Source organism: Anas platyrhynchos, chromosome 28, assembly GCF_047663525.1.
Source record: "Anas platyrhynchos isolate ZD024472 breed Pekin duck chromosome 28, IASCAAS_PekinDuck_T2T, whole genome shotgun sequence".
NCBI lineage: Eukaryota > Metazoa > Chordata > Aves > Anseriformes > Anatidae > Anas > Anas platyrhynchos.
Genome location: NC_092614.1, coordinates 5,744,208 through 5,767,487, shown reverse-complemented (window position 1 = coordinate 5,767,487; position 23,280 = coordinate 5,744,208). Strand labels below are relative to the sequence as shown.

The window sequence follows — 23,280 nt, the reverse complement described above, 5'->3', positions numbered from 1 at the left end:
GCCACAAAGCTATTACCAAATGTCAATAAATGTTGGTGTTGATTCAGAGCGCTGATCGCTGATGTTAGGCTAATATTCAGGAGTGTGTTACTGCAGACCCATGGGTCCCTGCTTAGGAAGTTCCTAATCTAAAAAATTGTTATTTTACTTTCCTTGTCCTGGCATCAAGACCAAGAAATTTAGAACAGGAGAACTCCAGACACACTCCTGAGATTTCTATTGCAGATACTGAAATTATTGCACACGCTTTGTCTGACAGTACAGAGCTTGCAACCAAAAAAATAGAGGAAAAAAATTTATATATATATATATATATATATACACACACATGTATACACACACCACTTTGGATTCACTGCACTAATTTTGCCTTAGTTTGTCTGAAGTCGCAGTCATTTCCTCTACTAGCATCAGGAGAGTAATTTCAGTATTACCACTGCTTGGTAACTCTTATTTCAATAACTAACTGAAAATTACAATCGCCATTAATGGAGAATGTTTTAGGAACTGACACTATGAAGAAAAACACAGAACAAATGCTCTTCAACAAAAGCTAATTTATTTCTTACCAGACAGACTACATTCAGTACAGTACTGTTTTTAACATTAACATGTTCTAGATTAAACTTAACAAATCTTAATGCAGTGACTTGTGGTATCAAGATGTACTTTGTCCTCCTGCCCCAATAAAATCACTCTGGCAGTACTTTTAGTCATATCAGTGATCAAAACGGTTACTCTACTTTCTCCTGCATTCTCATTCAGTTTCTTTCTCACATCATCTAATGACAATTTATGTGGTGTCATTACACCTTTTACGTATCAGGATTTCTAGAAGTAGGAAGAACACAGATATTTCAAATATCTGGGTATCTAGGCAAGCATAGCTGAATAAATTTAATCCAGACATTATAAACGCGATGCTTGAAGTGTTAAAACTCCTTATCTCCTGAGCCACATAATAACAACACTTTGTATCAATGAATAAGTTATTTATATTCCATACAAAGAGATTGAGATAAGATACGTAGATAAACACCAAGTATTAATAGCTGTCAAAAATACAGATGTAAACTAAGATATCTAAAATATGACAATCAAATCACAAACCAAACTATCGAAAGACTAACTTCAAAAAAAAGATTTCAGAACATTGTGATACCCTCTTTTCAAAGTTTAAAGTGAAGGTATTAAAAACAACACTCATTCTTTCAGCTGTTGTACAGCTTTCTAGAGGTTAATACTGTGTGCATGTCATATTTTGATTATGTTTAAATACTTTAAAAGAGGTTCTTTTTTTTTTTTTCCCCAAGAGCATGCCCAAATGATTTGAACACATTCACTAAATTGCATGGTTTCACAACAGCAATTTTATCATCATTAATTTAGTAGAACCTGGTGCATTTCCTTTCACAAACTTAGATTCTAAAATCTCAAATTCATAAATATTAATATTTTAAATATTTAATTTTACATGAATATTGGGTACTTTTAGCATTTTCCTCCTGTTTCCAGGTATTAGTTTGATAAGGAAAACATTTTGACATCACAATCTTGTCTGATACTGGCTGGACACCACAGCAGACTACAGTCTTTAAAACTCATTATTTTAAAACCTACTTACTAAAGCAAAACTAAATGAACTTAACGGAAGAATTTTATACCAGGGCTCACCTGTAAAAGTTAAATAATATCTTAGCTGTTAGTTGTTCAGCGAGTCTGATTATTTTAAATTAACGCATCAGTTTTTACATTCATCAGGCTTTACAACATCCTGATGCTGCCTGTAATGTTGACAGTTTAAGCAGAACTTGAGAGCCCTTAAGAAAATTCAACTTCTCATCAAGGTAGAGATTTAAATATGAATATTAGTTGTTTGAACTTCAGAAATAATTAGGAAGATTTAACGTATCATCTCTTCACACATACACACTGCAAAGTTTACTTCTGTATGCAACTGATACTTCATTAGTGCTTGCTTATTTCAGCCCTCTGATTTAGGATGCCACAGCCATTCAGATTTTCGCACACTTTTTCTTCAGGTTGTACTATCTCCTGCAGAGCTTTCTCCGTAACTAGTTGTCCAGCTGAAGGTTTAGGTAGGGTCATCTGGAGCGCGCACCAGAGAGTTGTACGTGCTTTCCGTGTTGCTACACTCATCTCTTTAATTGCCAGAGCAAGAGCAAAAACATCTGTGAGGGTGAAAGGTATTTTAATCTTTATTACAGAGTTAATCAGCAAGCATTACTGGAATTAATTCACCCTGGTGCTGATAAAAAGAGCAATACCTTTTAGGCCCTTTTTTTAGTCTCATTTTGTGTCTTTTCCTTTAGGCCCCAATAAAAAGTATATGGAATTTAGGTACTTATTTTGTCGAAATTCCTACTTAGCTCTCATCTATTATTAAGAGCACCTAAAGCCTTGCAATCACCTCAGTGTTTGGAAGTATTCCATGTACACACACACTGAAGGCTTCCTCCCCAAGCTCATTGCTGATTACTCACAGTGACCTCTTCAGATGAACACACTGGATCCTTTGCCCATCTTGCCTAATAAATCAGGCAAGACAACTGAAGGGATAGCTCATTTACAGCATTTTATTAGAGCATACAGATTATGTTCGACAAAAAAGTGACAAAACCCACCAATTTAAGATAAAACGAAGCAGAGGTGATGCAGTGGTCCACCTACATAACAGCTCATCACTTACAACAATCATTTAATGCATAGATAATTCTTTGATTTCAATTCCAGCCTCTGTGAGGAAACAAATTTAATCCCCTCTTCTAGGCACTGTAATTTTCAGTCAGAACTTGCATGTTATTTTGAGATAGGGGCACACTCCAGTTAGAGCTGGTTAACACCCCATTGCATATTGGACTGCACAGAAAGCACGTGAGTACTTGCCCTCTCTTGTAGAAACACTTCCATGGGGCTTGGAAGAAGTGGAAGACGAAGATTTAAGATCTGCTCCTCCAAGCACTGATGCTCAGTAAGCATGACTGCAGTTTCATTCTACTGCAAAAAGCTAGCACATACCTTCAACCAATATTCTTGGATGCACTGTTCCAGGTGAAAGTATCTCTCTCCTGGAGATATGAGGAGTACCTCAGAAAAGGACAGAAAATAAAGGCCTAACTTCACCTCCTCACCAGCTCATCTGGCTCTTGCTCAATGGGCTGATTTCTGTGAAACCCATTCTGAGATATCTTCTGCACTGTGACCACTGATTCCTATATAGTTAACACTGTAAGTAGCTGGAAGGACTGATACAAGAAAGTTGATGTAGGTAACTATGAAGAATCACAGATGAAATACATTTGTCCAACACAAATGTCACTCACCCAAAGAACTCTGAAAAGATAGCTCTGGAGAAATTAAGGACAGAATACAGAGTGGGAGGATTTTATGATTGACTCTTGAATTTTCAGAATTCCAACTTTTCACACCAAACTTTGTAAAATCAAGAACAGACCACAGGAATGGTATCATCTGGACTGCCTAGAAGAAGCTAAGAAACAAGTGACACTCAGATAAACGTGTATCTCAAAGCAGTAAGATAGGGTTGGTATTTGGTCACTACCAGGTAAGAAGGGAAAATCCCAGAGGAATAAGGAAGAATTGTTTTAAAGTCTTTGGCTGAATGCAGTGTCAGAGTTACAGACATTAAAAGGTCTTTCCCCCCCTTAAAAAACAAACAAACAAAACAAACAACAACAACAAAAAAAACCAACCTGTAACATCTAGATTCTTCTGAGAGATCTTGAACATTGCATCTAGGGCAATCTCAAAACAGAGGTATGGTCACAGATGGCTCTAGATGCTGAACTGAAAGGTTTGATGGGTGTTCTGGGTGACAGATGGCACTCCGTATAAACCCTTTTCTCATCACCACTTCTTCCAGAACTTCATTTGTTAAGTGGTCATGAACATGTACAAACAACTGCCAGATACCTTGTACAGTTCTGCAACTCTAGTGTGTAAAAGCAGAATTTTTCAGACTCATGTTGTGCATGAAGGGGCAGATAAGAAGCAGCTCAGCTCCACCTGCTTCCCACTGAAGTAAATACGTGTTGCAACAAAAGTGAAGTAGCTGGGAGAAGAAAATATTATTGTTTGTTCTAGAATACTGGACACAATAGGCAGGTTCTACCTTGTAAGATACTTCATATCCTATCAGATGGAATAGAAAGGTGCAGTGGAAACAGGGTTGAGCTGGAGGACACCTTTTCTCAAGCAAAACAAACCTCACATAGCAAGAAAGTTCTGCCAAAGAGAGGAGATGCACAGCTTCAAGAGTTTTCCTCAAGGCTTTCCCAGACATGCAACAAATGCAGTTACTAGATTGAATATTCTACTGTCTGAAAGTCTCCCCAGTTGCCGTAACAAGCTAACATGTTAGAGACAGCCAGCAGGGAGGAGAGGTAGGCATGGAAATTGCGACCCATCTAGTTCAGTTGTCAGGTCCCATTGTGCAAACCCCACTTCTTCTTCTACTGGGAAACTGATCTTGAGGACATCTTGTCTTTGCCAGTCTACTCGGTTCCAAAGAGGTCACTGATCTGGTTGAGGAGTCAACAACAACAACCTGAATGGGCTCAACAAAAAAAGTGACATGACCTTCAAGGTAAAGAGAGATGAGAACGATTGTGAAGAGGTGGAAAGGGAAACTGCTGTAGTGTAATCCTGAGAATTGCAGAACTGCATGATGGGACACACAAAAGGCATAAAGTAATCCAGATAATTCAGTTTGGAAAGCGAGGCAGGAAATGAACGGTGCAGTCACAGAAATGTAGCAAAGTCCCAATACAAAGCAGAGTATTACAGGTGGCAGGACTTTAACCTGACACACCTTGGGAACAATGACAGAAGAGAAGCTGCCATTCTGCCTGTGTACTAGCAGAAGATTAAGCTGAATATTCTGTGTATTTTGGATGCCACTAAGAATAAAAACGTTCTGACCAATGTGTCATTGTATATTCATCAAAAATATTATTTGCATTTTATGTCAATCTATGACAGAAATACTTAAAGAGGGAATCCATTCATAACTCAAGGTCATCTCGGTCTCTTCACAGATTCAATATTCAGATACCAAGTTGTATGCAGAAACACAAACAGGACTAGAAGGGTGATGGTAACAGGACTATGAGGGATTGGAAGAAGAAAGAGGCAATAGCTTAGTATCATCTCCAATGCCAAGCTGCATTACATAAAAAAACCCACTGTCTTTTATTAGTTGCTAGTTTATTAGTCAAATAAATGCAACCAAAACTTATTTAAACCATTTGCCTCTAAAACCCAATGTTTTACCGTGTCCTCTCAAAACCATCATTTAGAAAGCATAGTCTGCCTCTCTCAAAGCTGAAAAATAATTTAAGATTGTAATTTATTTTAAAATGAAATAAAACTGTAAGATAAAGACCTTTACAAATTTTAATACAGACTTGCAACACTTGTGGAATTTTTCAGTTGCCTTATCTATGTAAGCATAGTTATACCTCTGTCATCTTGGCATCTGGGAGCTCCTTGCCTCTGTCGATTTGAAGCATTTACAATTTCATCTTTTCTACGTGACTGCACTACATGAATTACCTCCAGGTGTTTATCAAGAGCAGTAGAAATGTTAGCATGAAGAGGAGAACTGCGAAGGCGCTCCATTTTTCCCAGCAAAGTCACAACCTAATGAACATTTCACACGTTACAAGAGTTCATGCTGTACTCACCAAGACTTACATGAAAATTAACCAGAGTAGGAAGAAAAGGTTAACAATAACCATTATTTTCCTTTGAGAACAGTTCATAAAGTTATAATTGAAGTAGTTAAACTCTTACCTGGGATTTTTTCTTCTCCAAAAACAAAGCTGTAAAATACATGGGTGTGCACATGATAACAGCAAAACCTACAATAACCAAGTATTAGGAAACCTGCTTACTTGTTAATAATCGATATATCCAACTTTGAGACAAATTTGTAATGGGAGGTGGTTCCATGAAACATGCCCTCTTCTAAAACAAGATCACCATGGCCCTACTTTCTGTCAGCAATGCTGCAGCTACCTGGGTGAACACCAGTCCCACCAAGACTGGCCATTTTTCACCCAGATGATCTCCTTGCGGCAGTGTAAACCAAACGGCAACATTGGAGAGCAGCAGTCCCAATTCCGACTGGCTAAAGCCAGATGTGGAACCACTAACTGAAGATGGGTCCTCAACACTAAAGGAGTTCTCTCAGAGAATACCAAGCAAAAGCATACAAAAATCATTGTTTTTTCAGTCAGTTGAAAACCTGCATCTCTGCTGTCTTGTTTACCTTACAACAGTCACATTAGTATGAATTTTCCCTGGGTGAGTGGTTCACAGACCTCTGCAGAACCTGGTTTGCAGAAACGAACACAGAATTCCAAAACTGTAATGCTTACAGGACAATGGCTACACTTGATGATCTATAAAGAAATCTGATGATTAATGGTCATCTACAGGTTAAAAAATTACCAGGGGCTGGGTGCACAGTGCAAAGCCAAGTTCTCGATGTTTCCTCGCAACAAGACTGTAGGCTTTTCTAATAAAAGGACAAGCCCTGAGTTTGTAAGATGCAACAGTGGGAAACAAAAGCATTTGAACCAGGACAATTTGTTCAACCTGCCCCAAGTACCCTCAGAACCGACTGTTGGCAAGACAATTATTTTGACAACAGCATCCACAATAGCAGCTAGGGCAGCCTCCTCCTTGCCACCAGGCTCAGGAGTGAGCATTTGGTAAGAAGCAAGGTCCCACTGCCAGAATAGTCCTGCTCTCCCTTAGGTCATGTGAAAACCTTGAAAAAATGTAGGCAGGAATAATTTTTGTGAGTTACTGTGACAGCAGCAGCAGCAACCAGTAAACTCAAAAAGTGATGATCTACGTTAAAAAAAAAAAAAAGTGCAAAGGAAGCAAAGAGAACTTCACATAAACAGCTGAGGAATTGGTGACTAGGAAAGGAAACAGAAGTTGTTAAGCCTGTTTGAAAATCACTAGAATTGTTTCTGAAGAAAAAGACAAATCTTAAGGAGTGGAATAGCAGGATTATATAAGCAAGTGAAATGACATAAGATGACACTGACAGTCATCTCCCAGTCTTGCTTAGAGTAGCTGATGGTTGGATTTGATGACCTTGAAGGTCTTCCAGGCTAAATGATTCCATGTGCTACTCTTAAGTCCAGATCCACATGAGGAGTTAGGTTCTGCAAGACTCATTTTTCAGGTACCACAATCTTTTCTAACAGGATCACAGTGGCGAGTTAAATGTCTCCATTCTTTACACTATGCCTGCATACCACGTGTCTAAAATCAAAGTCCACAAAATCATCAAAACTGGGCTGCCCCAGCAATCCAAGGGGAACCACTGAAGGCTCAAATGCTCCAATTCCCACCCCCTCACGTTTTTCAGAAGTTCCTTCTGAACTCCAAAGAGAAATTTGCTCCCACTTTTGCCTCAGAGGCATTTCTTAAGCCTGCCCTCCCTTGTAAAGCACAACCAATACCCTTTGACTGTCACAGGGCTTGCTGAATAATTCAAATCCTCATGTGGGAACAGCAAAAAGCCAGCAGCAACGTTGAGGCTGACCACTGGAGTGGCATGCTCGCAGGGAAACAGCCAGCACCGCACTGACCCTACAGCTCAGAGGTGAGAACACACCATGGAGTAAGGACTGAAGTTTGAGGCCCAGCTTTGATGCCTGTTCGTCACAAAACAACATCTGTGCATCAGGGACTATGATGCTTTACCAAGCCCATACAGACAACCTCACGACTAGAAACAACTTCATATTTACTCTCTCTGGCAAAAATAATTGTTAGCCCAGAACAGAGAGGCTTCACCAGGACAGACTGAAGGTCCAGGCTCCAAGTATACCCTAGCAGGATGGCATTCTCCAGTTACAAAAGAGCTGTAGATTTACATTTCCCCAGGCACAAAGGAGATGAGAGTCTGTAGAGAGTTGATTCTGGTTTAAAGTGTTTTTAATAGCTACTGATGGCACAGTGAAGAAAGCTATTGTCACTTCTCCTACAGCTATTGTTCTGGAACTGAGAGCAACTGCAAGTGGAAATCTCAAATGAGAAATGCAAAGTCTGTGACCACCAAGAGGATTTAACTGGATGCTCCACACTCTGAAGAGCTAATCCCAGATCCAGCCAACTTGAACCTTTATGCCAATGTTTCTCTTTGGCTGTCACTCAGCTTTTTGATGTTAGAAACCCGGTTAAACAGCCCTACTGCGCTTTCAAGCATCCTTGAAACTACTTTTCAGCTGCCATCTACCAAGCATTTGTGGCTCTTCACCATAAAGTTTGGTTCCTCAAATGGCTGGACAAGATTAAGTCCTATTTTAGACAAAGTCTTACAATAGTAGGACAGGGACAGGCAAGCCTTCTCAAATTCAGGAGGTAACTTCCAAACACTGCTCTTTTGGGGTTCACAAAACAATAGTTTAATACGTGTCCACTAAGACTTCAGCCTATCAACACATCTAGTACTATTCTCGCTACTCAGACATATGAACAAAACCAGGTGGTTGCAGAAGACTGATTTCAGCAGGCTGTGAGCAAACACAGTTCCGTGGCTTATTTTTACCTGTGCAAGACTGATGAGACTGCACCTTAGCACCACTGCCTCGGCAGCAGCTGAGCTCAGTCGCACTGGTTCCTCTAAAAACCAGCATTTTTCAGAACAGCCACCACCTTTAATCTCATGTCCCTTAGCAAGGACAAGCTGCAGTGTCTCTGCTTTCGGCACACACTTCTCTTCCTCCTGCAGCATGGGCAGCCTGGCTCTGGCCTCTCTGCCTCAGAACAGCTGGATCAGGCCATCTCTGTTCTGTTGGCAGCACAGATTGGCGCTGCGTGTTTGTCTCCTCCCTCTGGTCTCCCTCGCAGAGTTCTGCACAGGCTGCTGCCTCAGAAAGCAGCACGACGCTGCACACTGGCACCATCGTTTGGCCACAGAGCCACATGCAGCCCAAACACCAGTCTCATTTACAGGTTGTGGCTGTTTTGCTTAAGAAGCAAATTAATGACGTAGAAATTCAGTTTAAAGTTGCATCAAATTAACACTCTGCAGTAACAAATACACAAGACTCTTAAGCAAATATGTCGTAATGTCTTATAAATGTTAATAAACACCTGCTTTTTAGTGTGCACAAATCCACAAAGAACATTTCTCTGCTGAGCAGGGGCAAAAGAGGTGTTCAAAACAGAAGAGCTCAAAATGCAGGCACATCTCAGAGCTGTGCAAGCAGCTTGGCTAGATTAGACTGATTACTGGCATGGCATACACGCTTTTGAAATAGAAAACACACCTGGCATGTACATAGGTAAACGTGTGCCTCAGCTACTCAGTGGGTTCTCTGCTAACAGAGCATTGAACCTGGAGCTGTAAAAATTCTAGCTGTCCCTGCTGAAGTATTATTCCCTGCACAGCCTTTAAGAACAAAGCTATTTGGAGAAAAGCTGCTCTGATAAATTTACATATCTTATGCTGTACTCTAAGATCCATGTGATAAGTACAGTTTTTTTTATAATCTTTCTACAACTCACTCTGGCTTGTTCACGTAGCTGATCCACAATTAAGCGATCAACTCTTGATGGGTTTGATGTCAGCCTTGGAATTGGGGTGTTGTTAGTACTGGAAACTTTTTTCCCTGGGTAATTCTTAGCAAGAGCTGATTCAGTCTGTAGGAAAACAAAAGAAACTCCCTAAGAATGTAAGTTGTGAGGTGTGCTTTATTATAGAAGCAAGAAGTGTAAGATGCACAATATTTTTTCCCTGGGGTTTTGGATTTTCTGAAGTAGATAACGTAGATTCAGACACCTGGGATTTAACCATTTTGTATGACAATCACCTGCATTAAACGAACAACCAGTTTACTCAAAGCAGTTCAAATAGAGTAATTATGGAAAGATAAAGAGTGGTGTATATGTGGCATGCAGAAGTGCCACATCTTCTCACTCCAATTACAGCCTGCATCCTTTTTTTTTTTCTGTAAATAGTATGGAAGCAAGCAAAAAATAAAGGCAAAAAAAATGGGCAAACGGGTATAGACCTCATCCAAAAAAAAATAATAATTGCCTAAGTCAGCAATTAACCTAGATTTTGTAGTTTCATCAAACTGCACAAAATGTAGGCTTTTTTGTTGTTGTTGCTGTTTTATGTCAAATCAAATATTACTTACCTGTTAGAAAATTACTTTGAAATTTGAGATTTTACGGTCAGTTTTTAATCTCATTCAGTCCAGTACTATGTTACTCTCAGACACGTGTAACAACAGAGACCTAACTAAATCTGTTTTAAAGTTGCCTTTCTTAGATAGTTTGGTTGTGGTCCAGGCAAGGCTGCAGCTTCATTTTCTCAAACATCAACCCTATTTCCCTCTAACCACTCTATTCGAAGCAACAACTGGCTTTTGTTACAAACTGCTTGGCAAAAATCTACATTACATCCCCATTAAATTTATTTTTTTGGACTGGGAAAACAGTCCCAGTAGTTCCATAGAGAAGCTAACAACCAAATGACCAGCCCCCAATACTCCCTGGTTACATTTGGTCACAATTCCCTCAGAGAACATGATGGTTCCAGCTTGATTCTGAATTTCCGTACCACCGAAGCTGGAGAAATTAAGATAGCTTATACATTTAACAATGGGAGCCCGAGGCACTTAGGCTGATTACCAGAAAGGGCAACTGCTTTACATAGGGAAACTGCTTCCTACAGAATTGTCTGAAGCTTTTTAGTTTAAGTGTTTTAATGTTACTGTTTCTTCAGTTTCTGGGAAAAAAATATCACGACAATTCTCACAATATGTTAGGTTTTAAACATCAGGGAAACAGGAAAGTGAGAAGAACCCCTTGAAAGAGCTGTGATTCTTGAGAGGATTGATGTTTAGTCCTAATTCAAAATATAATTGATGTATTTGCCTTGCAAGTTTCCAGATGCATTGTTTCTTGTGCTAGAGTGTATTTTTTTCCATCATACAACAAACCTTTCCCCGAACCCCAAACAGAAACTGAAAATGCCACCAAATTCCTGCTCTAAGTGTAACATGCAGTACAACATTGGGTATGCTCCAAAGCAGGCTATAAGCCTTCGAAACTTCTGTATTCACTCTCTGATATATATGGAAGCAAAATCTTTAAGTGTTTCAACTCGTAACAGTGAGAACTACCCATGTTCTCTAACGGGTCTGACCTTTGAGTGTGATAAGATCTTAATTAAATCTGTGCTATGGCATACTAGTATACTTTTACCTTCTTTCTTTCTTTTTCCAAAGCTCTCCACTGTTCATAACACTCTTCTAGTCTAAGATGGAGCTCGCTGGCAGGTCCACTACGGGTTTTAACTTGCCTTTGAAATCCAAATGCTGGTACAAAACCAGAAAAAGAGCTGTCACCATACATCATATCATTAAAGTAAGGATAGAAGCGATTTAAATCATCACAGGAGAACAAGTCGTAAGACTCCATCAGAGGGACAACTGAATGGCCAAATGGACGAGCTGATCTCAAGGGGAACGTGCTTGAACCAAGCTGCAGATTACGTCTCAAGTCACCCATCATGCAATTGTTGGGAAAGCTGGAGGCCTGGAGGCGAGTCACATGGTTGATGGCATTACTGTCTCCGCTTCCCTGCCTGAGACTAAACTGTCCCTGAGACTCCACTGGATCTTGGTACATGTTCTGCAACAAACAGTCTGCATGTTTTTGTCCTTCCAGATCGTAATGTCCGCTCTGTGGCTTCAACTGAAAACAGTGTTTGTTCAGATTTTCAATGATCCCAAACTGCTGAGCTGAGTAATTTTCACAGAATCCATTTGGCTGCTTTAATCTCTTGTCACTCAGATAGTCAATGAGATTCTCTTCTCCAGACTTAACCAGTGCCTCCATATAAGAAGCAGACTGAGCTCGTTCTGAAGGGTTATAACGAAAATCAAGACTTGAAAAAAACGAAGGATTATCTTGACAGTACTTATGAAATAAATTACTATTTAAAGGGAAGTTTGAAGATGATAACGGAAAAGAATCATTAGGGTGACTGAAATGCTTTGGAAAAGCAGATAAATGATTATTCAGTTTCACCAAAGGACTTGGGCTCTGAAGTGCGACAGAAGCAGTGCTTTTACTTTGAATGTTCATCCAAGTTGGCCTTATATTAGTACCTGCTGTAGTGTTTACTGAGTTTGGTAGTAAAGGAATTGATTTACAGTATTCAGAATTCTGAAGATCAGACTTGGAAAACTGCTGCTTATCTACACCATTTGCACAGTCGCCATTTCCTGGACAAGCTGTAAGAGATTTTAGTCCATAGTCAAATTTTTGTCCCAGATCAGTGCAGAATGAAGGCTCATTAGAAAACTGTTTTTCTGATAGAAGTCCTGCAGCTTTGGGAAATGTAAAGTTTTGCTGATCTGGAATTGTATCTTCTATTTTTTTCTGAGTACCCGATTTAACTTGAAATAATTTAGTATAGGGTTCTGTGTCCAGAGATGATGCCTCAGTTGTTCCATTTACTAACTTCTTGTTTTCTTGGAGGCTACAATTGGTGCTCTTGTTAGGCTTTGCTTTACTAGAATGAGAATACTCAGTGTATCTACTATAATCCATACTTTCGTTGTATCTGTGAAACTGTGGAACAAGTGTTTCTGCCCGCTTTTGGTGCAACTGCACATCTGCTCCTTTGGGACAGACCTTCTCTCTTCCGTAGGAGTAAGCATCAGCTCCTGAGTCTTTAACTACTTCTAAATACCCCACTTGAGGTGTAAAGGTGTTCTTTATATATGGATAGTTCTGATATATAGGTGTTGTCTTAATATTCTCACTAGTCTGCATATTGCAACAGTTGACATGCTCATTTTTAGGAGAGTATAACCATTGCTCTTCAAGGTCTATACCAGTAAACCCGTGATAACATTCATCTACTTTTTGTTGTGATGCAAGATTACCACTTTGCAAGTACTGTTTTTCAGCAGCAGATGTGGATTCACTACCATAAAAACCCTGTTGTGAAACAGCTGCAACAATTGGTCTTTTAGTTTCTGACAAGTCATGGTGGTCTGCAATTCTGGTTGCATTCATGGGCCATACTGACTTTAAGCTGGAAGAGCAACTCCTTGAAAAACAAGAAATACACGGTTAGATTCTGTCCATAGTGCTCCTCTTCCATTCTCAAATGCAGGAAAAGGTTTAAGCCTCCAATTCTCCCCCAACCATTTCTCTTAATTGATTAAAGGATCTCTTTCTCCAACTTCTATCTACTCCTGTAACCTGCTCGGCTTCCTGTACCTGGACTAGACAGCTAATTCTGGCTTGCCTAAACCAACCCATAGACCTTGGGAGCTATATACAATGCCTTCAAGCCTCAAGTGATGCATACATACCAAATATGTCCAACCAATTCCTTCCAAGTATTTACTATGCATTATCTCCAACATATTCCTGGTGGATAAACAGGTTAAGATTATCATACTGCTCAAAATACCCACAAGCCTTCAAAGCCACGACTGAGTTCTCCAGACAAAATGCTTCTGTGTATCATCTTGCTTATTGCTTCAGAATCGCTTGTGTTTCACACTGGCTTATGCTGCTTCTTACAGGTAAATCAACTCACTAAAAATAGGTTTCTCAGCAAATTTCCTTTCCTTCCACTAATTACCATGGATTAACACAGGAACAAACACAATGTGTCAAGGAAAGCTGTAAACAGGCTAAGTGAAAAATGGAACAGTAGCTGGTTCCAGCTGAATTTGGCAGTACTGAGAACAGAAATCCAGTCAAAACTGGCTAAAGCAAAGGAATTACCAGGTACATACTTTGATCAAGAATGACTCTCTCTAAAGTTTTCCTTCACTTCAGCAACATAACTCAGCAAACATAGAGAAACCAGTAGAGCAGTTTGGGGAAGACAGGAAGGAAGAATGGTGCCTGCCTTGGGAACCGCGTTTGCTTTCTTATCTCTTAGATCTAGAAAGCTCAGATTCAGAAAAAAATGGGACCTGAATTGCTCTGTGTCAAGTTATTGTAACTATCTAACGGTTTCTTCCAGCATTAGAACATCAGCATAATCAATATGACATTTAGATATATAAATATTGCTTAAGTGGCACATCCATAAAGAAATACTCTTCCCTCCTGCCAATTCAAGAGTATGAAAGAATACTATTTCTATTTTTGTGTATTCTTTCTATGACTTGAAATCAATTAATAAAGAACCTAAAGCCTGAACCCAATCTTGATCTAAAAAATTAAGCCAAGGTATATGCTCAAGGAGATTTATTTTAATACAGCATTTCTAGAAGGCTCATTAAGAACTTATTTTAAAACTTCTAATAAAAGAGTTCCATAAATACCAGAAAGCCAAAAGCTACTAAGCTAATATCACAAGTAAAATACTAGAAGATTAGGGTGAAGGAGGGGAAATTGTGAAGAGTATGAGGACTTGCTTGCTAGCAGCTGACATGAAGATGACAAATAGAAAGCAGATGCAGATCAGTGAGGGTAGTTTTTGTCAGAGAAAGTGAATGACAATAGTGCTCGCACAGCAACCTACTCACCCCTCAGCACAATATGGCTGCGATTTATCTTGTTCTTCCAAGATGTTAGACACTAGACCATATAAATCTGTTTCACTGCCATAATCATTCCTTTCAGTCTGAATTCTGAGAACAAATTGCATATCAATTGAAATAATTACTTTAAATATTTCATTAGATTTAAGTCACACAAAACAACAAAAAATCTATTCATTCAACACAAATGATCTCTGTCAAAACTGCCTACCTGGACTTCACATTAATCTGGGAAGTGGCAGACTGCTTATTGTCATCTCCATATACAGACCATGGTGCATATAGAAGGGAAGGGTCTGCAGGTGCAGAGTATTCTGATGTTGAAAGGGAAGAACTGTAGGTCTGAGGTAGGTCTACATTTTCTTCATTCTGCATTTTATATACAATAAAAGCACTGATTTCAATATGAAACACTTTTTATAAATTATAATATTAAATCAAATTGTCATTTCATCATTCTACCAGGTTGTACATGAGTTTACCCCTGGAGTAACCAGATCATGAGAAAGAAAAACAAACCACATGGTTGTAGTGTTATGTCAAAAAGAAAATTCTGCTACTGGCTACTGCCCAGTGCAGATAACAATAGAAGTAAAAATTCCAGGCCGTATCAGCCATAAACTTTACGGCTATGAAATGCAAAATGAAAAGAAATCTAATATACTTAACTATCATGGCGCTTCCTACCGGCCAGACTAATTCTCTTGCTCAACAGGCTGGTTTATGTGAATGCTTGGACTCTATGGCATGCCACTCAAATACCTGTTGCAAGATCTAAGCTTCTCCTTCTCAGTTTTCTTTAGAATAGTCATTTGTTCCTCACTTTGTTACAAATGTTTATGCTAACAGAAGAACAAAGCACAATCGAAACATTATCTTCCTCAACTCCACTACCCCTTCATCTCTCACATTGAGTAACACTTCATAATATCTCTCAATTTTTTTTTTAAATGCTTCATTAGACACCCTCTAACCAAGTCCTAATCCCCTCCCTTCATCCTTACATTTTATTGTTTTTGACTTTAACTCTCAGTCACAATCTCTCGATTTTGCTCCTGTGACTTTCCATTTTTTTAATCCAGGTGAGCTCAGTACAAGCAACTTCAAAAACTGCTTTTTAGCTTCAGATGTCCCTTTACTCTAAACCCATTTCCCTCTGCTGGCTCTAAACACCCCACGTTTCAGCATGCCAGCGGTTAACTCTTCCATGACTTATTCAGCTAAATTTAGCACATCTGCAGCCGAAGTCCTAATTTCTCCTCCCACACATTTTGCTCTGCAGTCTCTCTTGTTGGTTAATGCTACCTCTCACACATTAATCAGCTTTCTACATAAATGCCTGTGTCTTCTGTCACTCTGCCTCTAAAACCATGAAATGTTCAAATGGAACTTATCTGTTGTCCTTTCCCTCTTTCCAGTACTGTCAGCCCAATATCTGTGATGTTTGGGATGAAACAGGGAGAGAAAGTGCAAAATAAACAAAGCAAGTTTATGGAAAGTTCATGAACTATGAAAGTTGAGAGGGAGAGAAGGGGTAGAAGGCCCTATGGTATTTGCAGTTATTCTATTATTCTCAAATTTGAATCTCTCTTAGGGGGAGTTTTCTTGGAATTCTGGGTGCAGTGGGGATGACAGGGAAGCTTTCAAAATCTATCCCAGCACAGCAGATGGTACTGGGCAAAATCTGAAAACAAAAGTGAGGCAGCAAAAGATGGGATACACAAGTGAACAGCCTTTATTGTGACTGTACTAAAAGAGTCACTGCCATTTCTGGTGGGCATCACTACCAGACACGTAGTGTGAACAAATCAGACACTGTAATTGGTGTTCTCCAGTATAAGAAAAAATATTAGAAATATTTTTGACTGTTTTGCTTACAAACAACAAAAAGTCTTACAAAGATATAAAAAAAAAAATTATAATCAACTGAACCTGTGATTTGTAGCAACCATACAATGAGCCAGAGCCCGTCATTACACTACTGAATACATCAGTCAGCCTCCCGCCAGCTTCCGTGCTACTCCAGCAGCGACTGCCACCTCTGCATGCAACTTTAGGCTACGCAAGACAAGGGGGTAAAAACAAAGAGGTAGAAGGACATAATTAAACATAGACCTCAAAGTTGTAGATCTTATACCAACTTTAACTTCTCTAACATTTTCACTTACCTGTGCATTCTGCTCATCTGAGTCCTCAGCAAGTTAGCTCTACATAACGTCATTACAACACTTTCAGATTTACTCTTAGATCCAAGTTTGATCCAACAACCATAAGAAATTCACAAGGTGCTTAAAGACAGAGGAGGTGCAGGTGAAGAGGAAACCTGTGTTCTCCGCTGGGCTTCTGAACAGCAAGAGCAGACAGGTTGTTTGGCCATCTATGCACCATGAGACACCTGTCCTCTTTAGTGATCCTTTCATTGCTGCTCTTATCAGATATGTTGTGCTACATACACGCACATACATGTATTTTCAGATTTCATGAGCTGTAATTTTACTGTAATGCACACACTGTGAGCTACTGGGGAAATGTGCCCCATTTTCTAACACAGGGAAACAATCTCCACCTAAGAACCACCCCCACCACTGCCAAACTGGATATGCTCAGAAAGATGCAGCCAGCAGGAAAAGGCAATGAAAACACAAAAACCTTGGCTTTTTTTCCCTTTTTCAGAACACTAAGGTACAAAATAAAAATTAAAGTTAAAATACGACTGATTAGCTAAAAAAAAAAAACAAACACACACACACAAAAAAAAAAAAACAACAAAAAAAACACCTTAGCTCAGAAATGAAGTTATTTGCATACTATTAAAAATATTACTGGAGCACCTAAAATCATAGGCTCATTTAGGTTAGAAAAGCCCTTCATGATCACCAAGCCTAACCACCAGCCTGCCCTGCTGAGACCCATCACTAAAACGTGTCTGTAAGTGCCACATCCACACGTTTAAGAGACGTGTGAGACACGTTTAAGTGACAGGTTTAAACACCCCCAGGAACAGGGATGCCACCATTCCATGGGCAGCCTGCTCAATGCCTCACCACCACTTCAGTGAAGAAGTTTGTCCTGACATCCACTCTAAAACTCCTCTGGCACAACTCGAGGCTGCTGCCTCACATCCTAGCACTTGTTGCCTGAGAAGAGACCGGCAGCCACCTCACTGCCACCTCCTGTCAGGAGCTACAGACGAGGCCTCCCCTCAGCCTCCTGCTCCAGACCAAGCAGCCCCTGCTCCCTCAGCTGCTCCTCACAATTCATTTTCCAGTCCCTTCACCAGCTTCATTGCTCATCCCTGCATTTGTAACACTTTCTACTTTCAGCAAATATACAAGTTTGACAGTGCTAACATTCCGAAATTGTTTGGAATTAGTGTTCCTCTCTAAAATGTTTTATCTAGAGGAAAACGCGGTCCAGCGCGAGCTTTTTTCTTGTTTACATTGCAATTACACCAATGTATTTTAACACATTGGTTTCTTCAGACATTACAACTGTGCTGAACATACAAAACCAGAAGCAATGTGAAAAAACGTGACATTTTAATCCAAATTACACCATGTTTTCTCCTCAGTAATCTCCTCATCCAGGAGGGCCACATAGCACTTACTGTGTACTTGCACGGCGTGTGATCTCAGAGAACAAGGGCACACAGGGACACACGGACATGGGGAGCTCCTACAGACGGGTTACACCTCCCCATCCCCACCACCATTTTTCCCAAATAAATTTTTATACGGCTCTTTGGAGCTTGGCTTTGCAGCACCTCATGCCGGTACCGGCAGCCCGCACCCCTCACAGGTGGTGCCCACGGCCAAGCCCCAGCAGTGAGGGCGCTGAGGGAAGCGGGCTGGTGACAGGAATCCCACCGGGGCACAGCGCCTCGCCCTCCTCCAGCCCTGCTCCGTTACCGGCACCCCAATTTCCCCACTGGGGTTCTGACAGGAGAAGTGCAGCGGCCCGGCCTCCCGGGCCTCGCAGCCGGCTCCTCCGGCTCTCCCGGCCACCCTGCGGCTCGCCTCACCTCCATGGGTGCCCAGGACGGCTCCTCCCGGCCCTCAGCGCTACCGGTCCCCGGCGCTGCCGCCCCCTCCCCGCCCCGCCATGGCGGCTGCCTGAGGCCTGAGGCGGCCGTTAGCCTCCGCCGGGGCAACCGCCGGCCCCGCCCCGCGCGCCCGACGCGATTGGCCGGCTCCTGAGGGAGCGGGCCAATGAGGAGCCGTCCTGGCGCCTCGGGCCTCCCCGCGCCGCGTGAGCGCGCCGCTGCTCCACGCGGCTGTTCGGGCGTCGAGAGTTACGGGGAAACGGGGCTGTGTTCCGATTGGCTCCTGCCTGACAAGGAGTAGCCAATGAGAAATCAGCTCGCTCCGTCCTCCCGCCCGCAGCGGCTGCCGGCCGGCCTATGAGGGCCCTCGAGGGAATTTTTTACCCGGAGACAGCGGCTGCGGTGCTGGGGCGGGCTCGCGCTGCCCCCCTCAGGCGCTGCCCCCCTCAGGCGCTGCCCCCCTCAGGCGCTGCCCCCCTCAGGCGCTGCCCCCCTCAGGCGCTGCCCCCCTCAGGCGCTGCCCCCCTCAGGCGCTGCCCCCCTCAGGCGCTGCCCCCCTCAGGCGCTGCCCCCCTCAGGCGCTGCCCGCGGCGGCTGCTCTGTGCCTGGCACTGGCAGCAGGGCATTCCCGGGGCCCTCTGGGTCTGTGGGCAGCTCTCTCAGCGCCTGCTGTGCTGTGCCTAAAAAAAAAAACACAACAAACAAACAAACAAAAACACCTAAAAGCCCTGAAACCAATCCCAGCTTGGTTTTCACTGCTCCAGCTGTTTCTGTGCAATCTAGGGATGCTGTTTTTGCTGCCGTAATTGCACGGTGACTCTTTTTGGATAGAGGCACGGATGTTTTCTTATGACTCGATGACTTGTTTTGATGCATCCTTCCCATCCCTGCCCAGCCCGCCTCCAGCGCTCCCCTCAGCGCACCACAGCCCGGTGCAGGTTCACTGGCAGATCACTGGGACAAGCCTGGCTGCTGCAAAATGCTCTGTGCTGGGCCCGATCCTGCCCCCTGTGCCTCCCTAAGCTCACCAGGGACTGGGACCACCCTGCCTGCCCTGGGATTCTGCCCACAGGTGTTTGCCTGACCGAGAGGTTTTGCCTGGGGAGACCACAGGGTGAGCGGTGAAGGTGTTGGTTCTGTAACATTCACGGCTCTACAGCATCATCACCCCTCACTCCCTGCCCCACAGAAATCCAAGAGAAAGTTGTGCGGCCATAGTGTTTGGTTTGGGAAGATTTGCTTTTTTTTTTTTTTTTTTCCCCTAAAAATAAAGGTGAAATATGGGGACACTGAGGCCAAGTGACAGACTTGACATCCTACCCTTGCCATTCCCTCATGTGCCCTCTTGTTCCCCAGATCCCAGCCTGAAGCCCAAGCAGCCACAGCCCTCAGCAGCCTCCAGGCCTCCCTCCTTATGCAATCTATCTCCATGCAGTCTCCCCTCTGCATTGAGATTGGAGCTCGAGCTGGAGCAGGATCCTTCCTCCCCAACCACAGGACTACACAGACAGAGGCCAGGTAGAGCCCCAGGAGCGGCAGGCCCTGCTGGGGAGGAGCTGGAGTGTGATGGAGGGAAGGGCTCCTGGTGCTGTCCCTAACACACCAAGAATGATCCTGGCGATTCCTGCCTCCCTGTGCACTCATCCACCTCCAGCCCTCTCTTGCTTTCTTCTCAGTTCAAGCCCTCCACCTGTTCCCCTCCCTCTACCCTTCTCTCCACATCTCCATCTACCTCCACCTTCCATTCACCCATTGCTCCATCCCTTCTTCTATCCATCCAGAGCAGTAACAATCAGTGAACCAGGCTGGCACTGGATTTCCAAGGCTTAACCCACAGGTCCCAGTGCCACGAGCATTCTTCTACCATTTGCTGGAGCTGGGGGCTCTGTAGTAGTGCCCAGGCCTGATTCCGGAGGAGCTGGGCCACAAAGGCTGCCCCGATGGATTCGTTAGTGGCTGTGTAAGGGCAAAGCAGGGACTCAACAGGTATTACTTGCCAGCAGCTAGATTTTACATGACTGAACCAGCGTTTTCTGTCTTGGAGACTGCAAATTTTCTACTAAGTTAATAATAGTGCATTAAAATGGGTTGCGCACACTGCAGAATCATTTATCAGGAGCCATAAGCACATTCAGTTAAAGTAGGAAGAGTTGCTGCAAATCGAAATCTGCCCAGCAGCCTGGACTTCGGCTGGGGTCTTAGGTGTTACGAGACCATACTGTAAGTTGGCTGTGAGCTGTTGAGAGGTCCATAACAGGACTATCTCCCTGCAGATGCAGAGGTCATATTTCCTGTGCTTGTTTCTGTAAAAGACTTTTCAAGGCCATAGGGCAGAGAGCTTTGGGAAGCTCAGAGTGATGAGAAAATCCCCCCCGTTACACTGTTTAGCCAGAGTTCACAGCTCGGGGTGCAGCAGTACGGTACCTGACTCCTGCAAGGAGGACCCTTCAGGCCAGGCAGCTTTGCCAACTGCAGAGGAAAATGCTGTTTCATCTGACTGGTGTTTACATGTCAGCCTCACAGCTGGTTTTACATTTAACTGAGGCCACGAAGCAAACCCCCACCAGCAAGAACTGCCCAGCAGGTACCTGCCCTAAGCTGACAGGCTATTTGCACTACTGCAGGTGTTAGCTATACATCCAAGGCAAAATGTTTTTAGTTGTTGTTTTTATTTCCATAGTCTTGATGTGCTTGTAAAGCATCTAACTCGGCAGAGCTCATGTCCACCAACAATACACAGCAAATTGCAGCCATACCTGTCAGTTCTTAGTTGGAGATTCCTGGAGCACCAGCTTACAGTTGCCTGCTGAAGGGACCCTGTTTTCCCCCTGCATGAAGTCTGCATTCCCCGCTCTGTTACCACTGACATTACTACCTGTGCAAGGCAGCTAACTGGCAGTTAAATCAATATTAATATTTTATTATGTTGTCAAAGCCCTGCACAGGAAGTTGATGTAACAGGTTGCTAATGCACTAGAACTCGTGCCCAGCATTGATTTCCAGGCCATTGAGGTCAGCTTTGGAGACAGTATTGAACCTTGCTTTGGAGTCCAACTGTTTGCTGCCTTCCTCCTTCAAAGCAGTCAAGACAAAAGACCATAATTGGAATTTCATTCTCCCACGGAACATTACACTGGGGGATGCAGCTCTCTTCATCTCTCAGTGTGAGACAGTTTACCCGATATGATTTGTTCTTAAGAGAGAAGCACTGCTTCAGCCAAATCCCAGGATGGGGGGGCCCCATGCAGATCCATATCCAGAAGTCTGGTTGCCAAGATTCAGTGAGTACTCAAATTGGACCAGACTACGCCAGCTGCCTGTAGAAGCAAGACTTGCATGGGCTGAAAACAGCCATGTCAGGAGCGAAGGCCAAGCAACTTGCTTTACAAGCCCCTGGCCCTCCCTGCCAAAGAATGGGCGTGATTCCAGGCTCCAGCACACTGGTCGAGACTGGAGTAGTAGTGCTAAACTCCTCTTACCTGGCTTTCTGTTTGCACCCAGCTGTAATTTTTAGCACAAACCACAGCATGGCAAGATGCTGTTAGTATAAGCCATATGCAATTGAATGGAAAGGCAGTTCAAGAAAAGGTAAGTAATTGGATTTACCAATTATTGGAGAATGCCACAGCATCCCATTTAAAGTATTATCTGCTGCTAAATGATGCACTGCCTCCTAGCAGCAATTTGAAAGATTAAAGTCCCTCTTATTCCACAAAGAATTGTGAAACTGCTTATTGAAAGCTCTGTAAAACTCCTTGTCCAGGGGCCTGGAGATGTGAAGGGTCTCTGAGCCCTGCCTGACCCCTGCTGCAGCCAGCTGACCTCCTGCCGCACCCTGCCAGCCCCCAGTGCTGCTCTCTCACTCCCCCACTTCAAAGGAAGAGAAAGGAAAATCTGATGTAAAGGGCTCACAGGTTGAGATAAGGTCTGGGAGATTCCTCACCAATTATTGTCACAGGCCAAACAGATTCAGCTGAGGGAGATTAATATGATTTATTGCTTAGTACTAGCAGTAGAGCAGTGAGAAACAAAAAGCAAACTTAAAAATCACCTTTGTCCTCCATCCACCTTCCTCTCTACCTCTTTCCCCTGGGCAGCACAGGGAATGTTATTTCCTGTGCTGGGGGCCGCAGACCTGGACACAGTGCTCCCAGCGGGGCCTCACAAGGGCAGAGCAGAGGGGTCCAACCGCCTCAACACGGGTCCCCCACGGGCAGCAGCTCCCCCCAGACCCCCTGCCCCTTGCGTGGGCTCCTCTCCATGAGCAGCATCTCCCGTGGGGGCTCTCCACGGACTGCAGCCTCCTCCAGACCACATCCACCTGCTCCACTGTGGAGATCTGCTCCGCTGCGGGACCCAGGGGCTGCAGCGGGACAGCCTGCCCCACCAGGGGCCTCTCCACAGGCTGCAGGGGAACTTGTGCAGCGTGCCTGGAGCACCTCTTGCATTGCCCTCGGTGCTTGTGGGCTTCTTTCTCTCTACATTTTCCCAGCGGGCTTGTTTCTCTCTACATTTTCCCACTTCCCTGCTGCTGCCCAGGGCTTTTTTACGCTCCTTCGGAGCCGTGGGCCGATTCTCCAGCCCTTAGGGACGAAAAACCTATGGGTTTTTCGGATGCCCGCAGCCCCTGGCCCACCGCCG

At 43.2% G+C, this 23,280-nt stretch overlaps 1 protein-coding gene across 3 annotated transcripts; it reads right to left on the bottom strand.

Annotated features, from left to right (window-relative positions):
- Positions 1-542: 542 nt before the first annotated feature.
- MEIOC (meiosis specific with coiled-coil domain) lies at positions 543-18,868 on the bottom strand. Of its 3 annotated transcripts, XM_027445724.3 has the most exons (8): positions 18,619-18,863; positions 16,530-16,655; positions 14,809-14,966; positions 14,583-14,687; positions 11,284-13,141; positions 9,577-9,711; positions 5,502-5,682; positions 543-2,192 (listed from the first exon to the last, which is right to left on the bottom strand). In XM_027445724.3, exons 1-8 carry the CDS (start codon positions 18,622-18,624, stop codon positions 1,969-1,971), a joined length of 2,793 nt encoding a protein of 930 aa, XP_027301525.2. In that variant the 5' UTR covers positions 18,625-18,863; the 3' UTR covers positions 543-1,968. The 3 variants fall into 3 exon arrangements, with proteins under 3 accessions (XP_027301525.2, XP_027301526.2, XP_071884933.1); XM_027445725.3 differs by lacking the exon at positions 16,530-16,655 and having other exon boundaries at positions 18,619-18,864; XM_072028832.1 differs by lacking the exons at positions 543-2,192; positions 5,502-5,682 and adding an exon at positions 5,748-5,903 and having other exon boundaries at positions 18,619-18,868.
- Between the last annotated feature and the right edge of the window lie 4,412 nt (positions 18,869-23,280).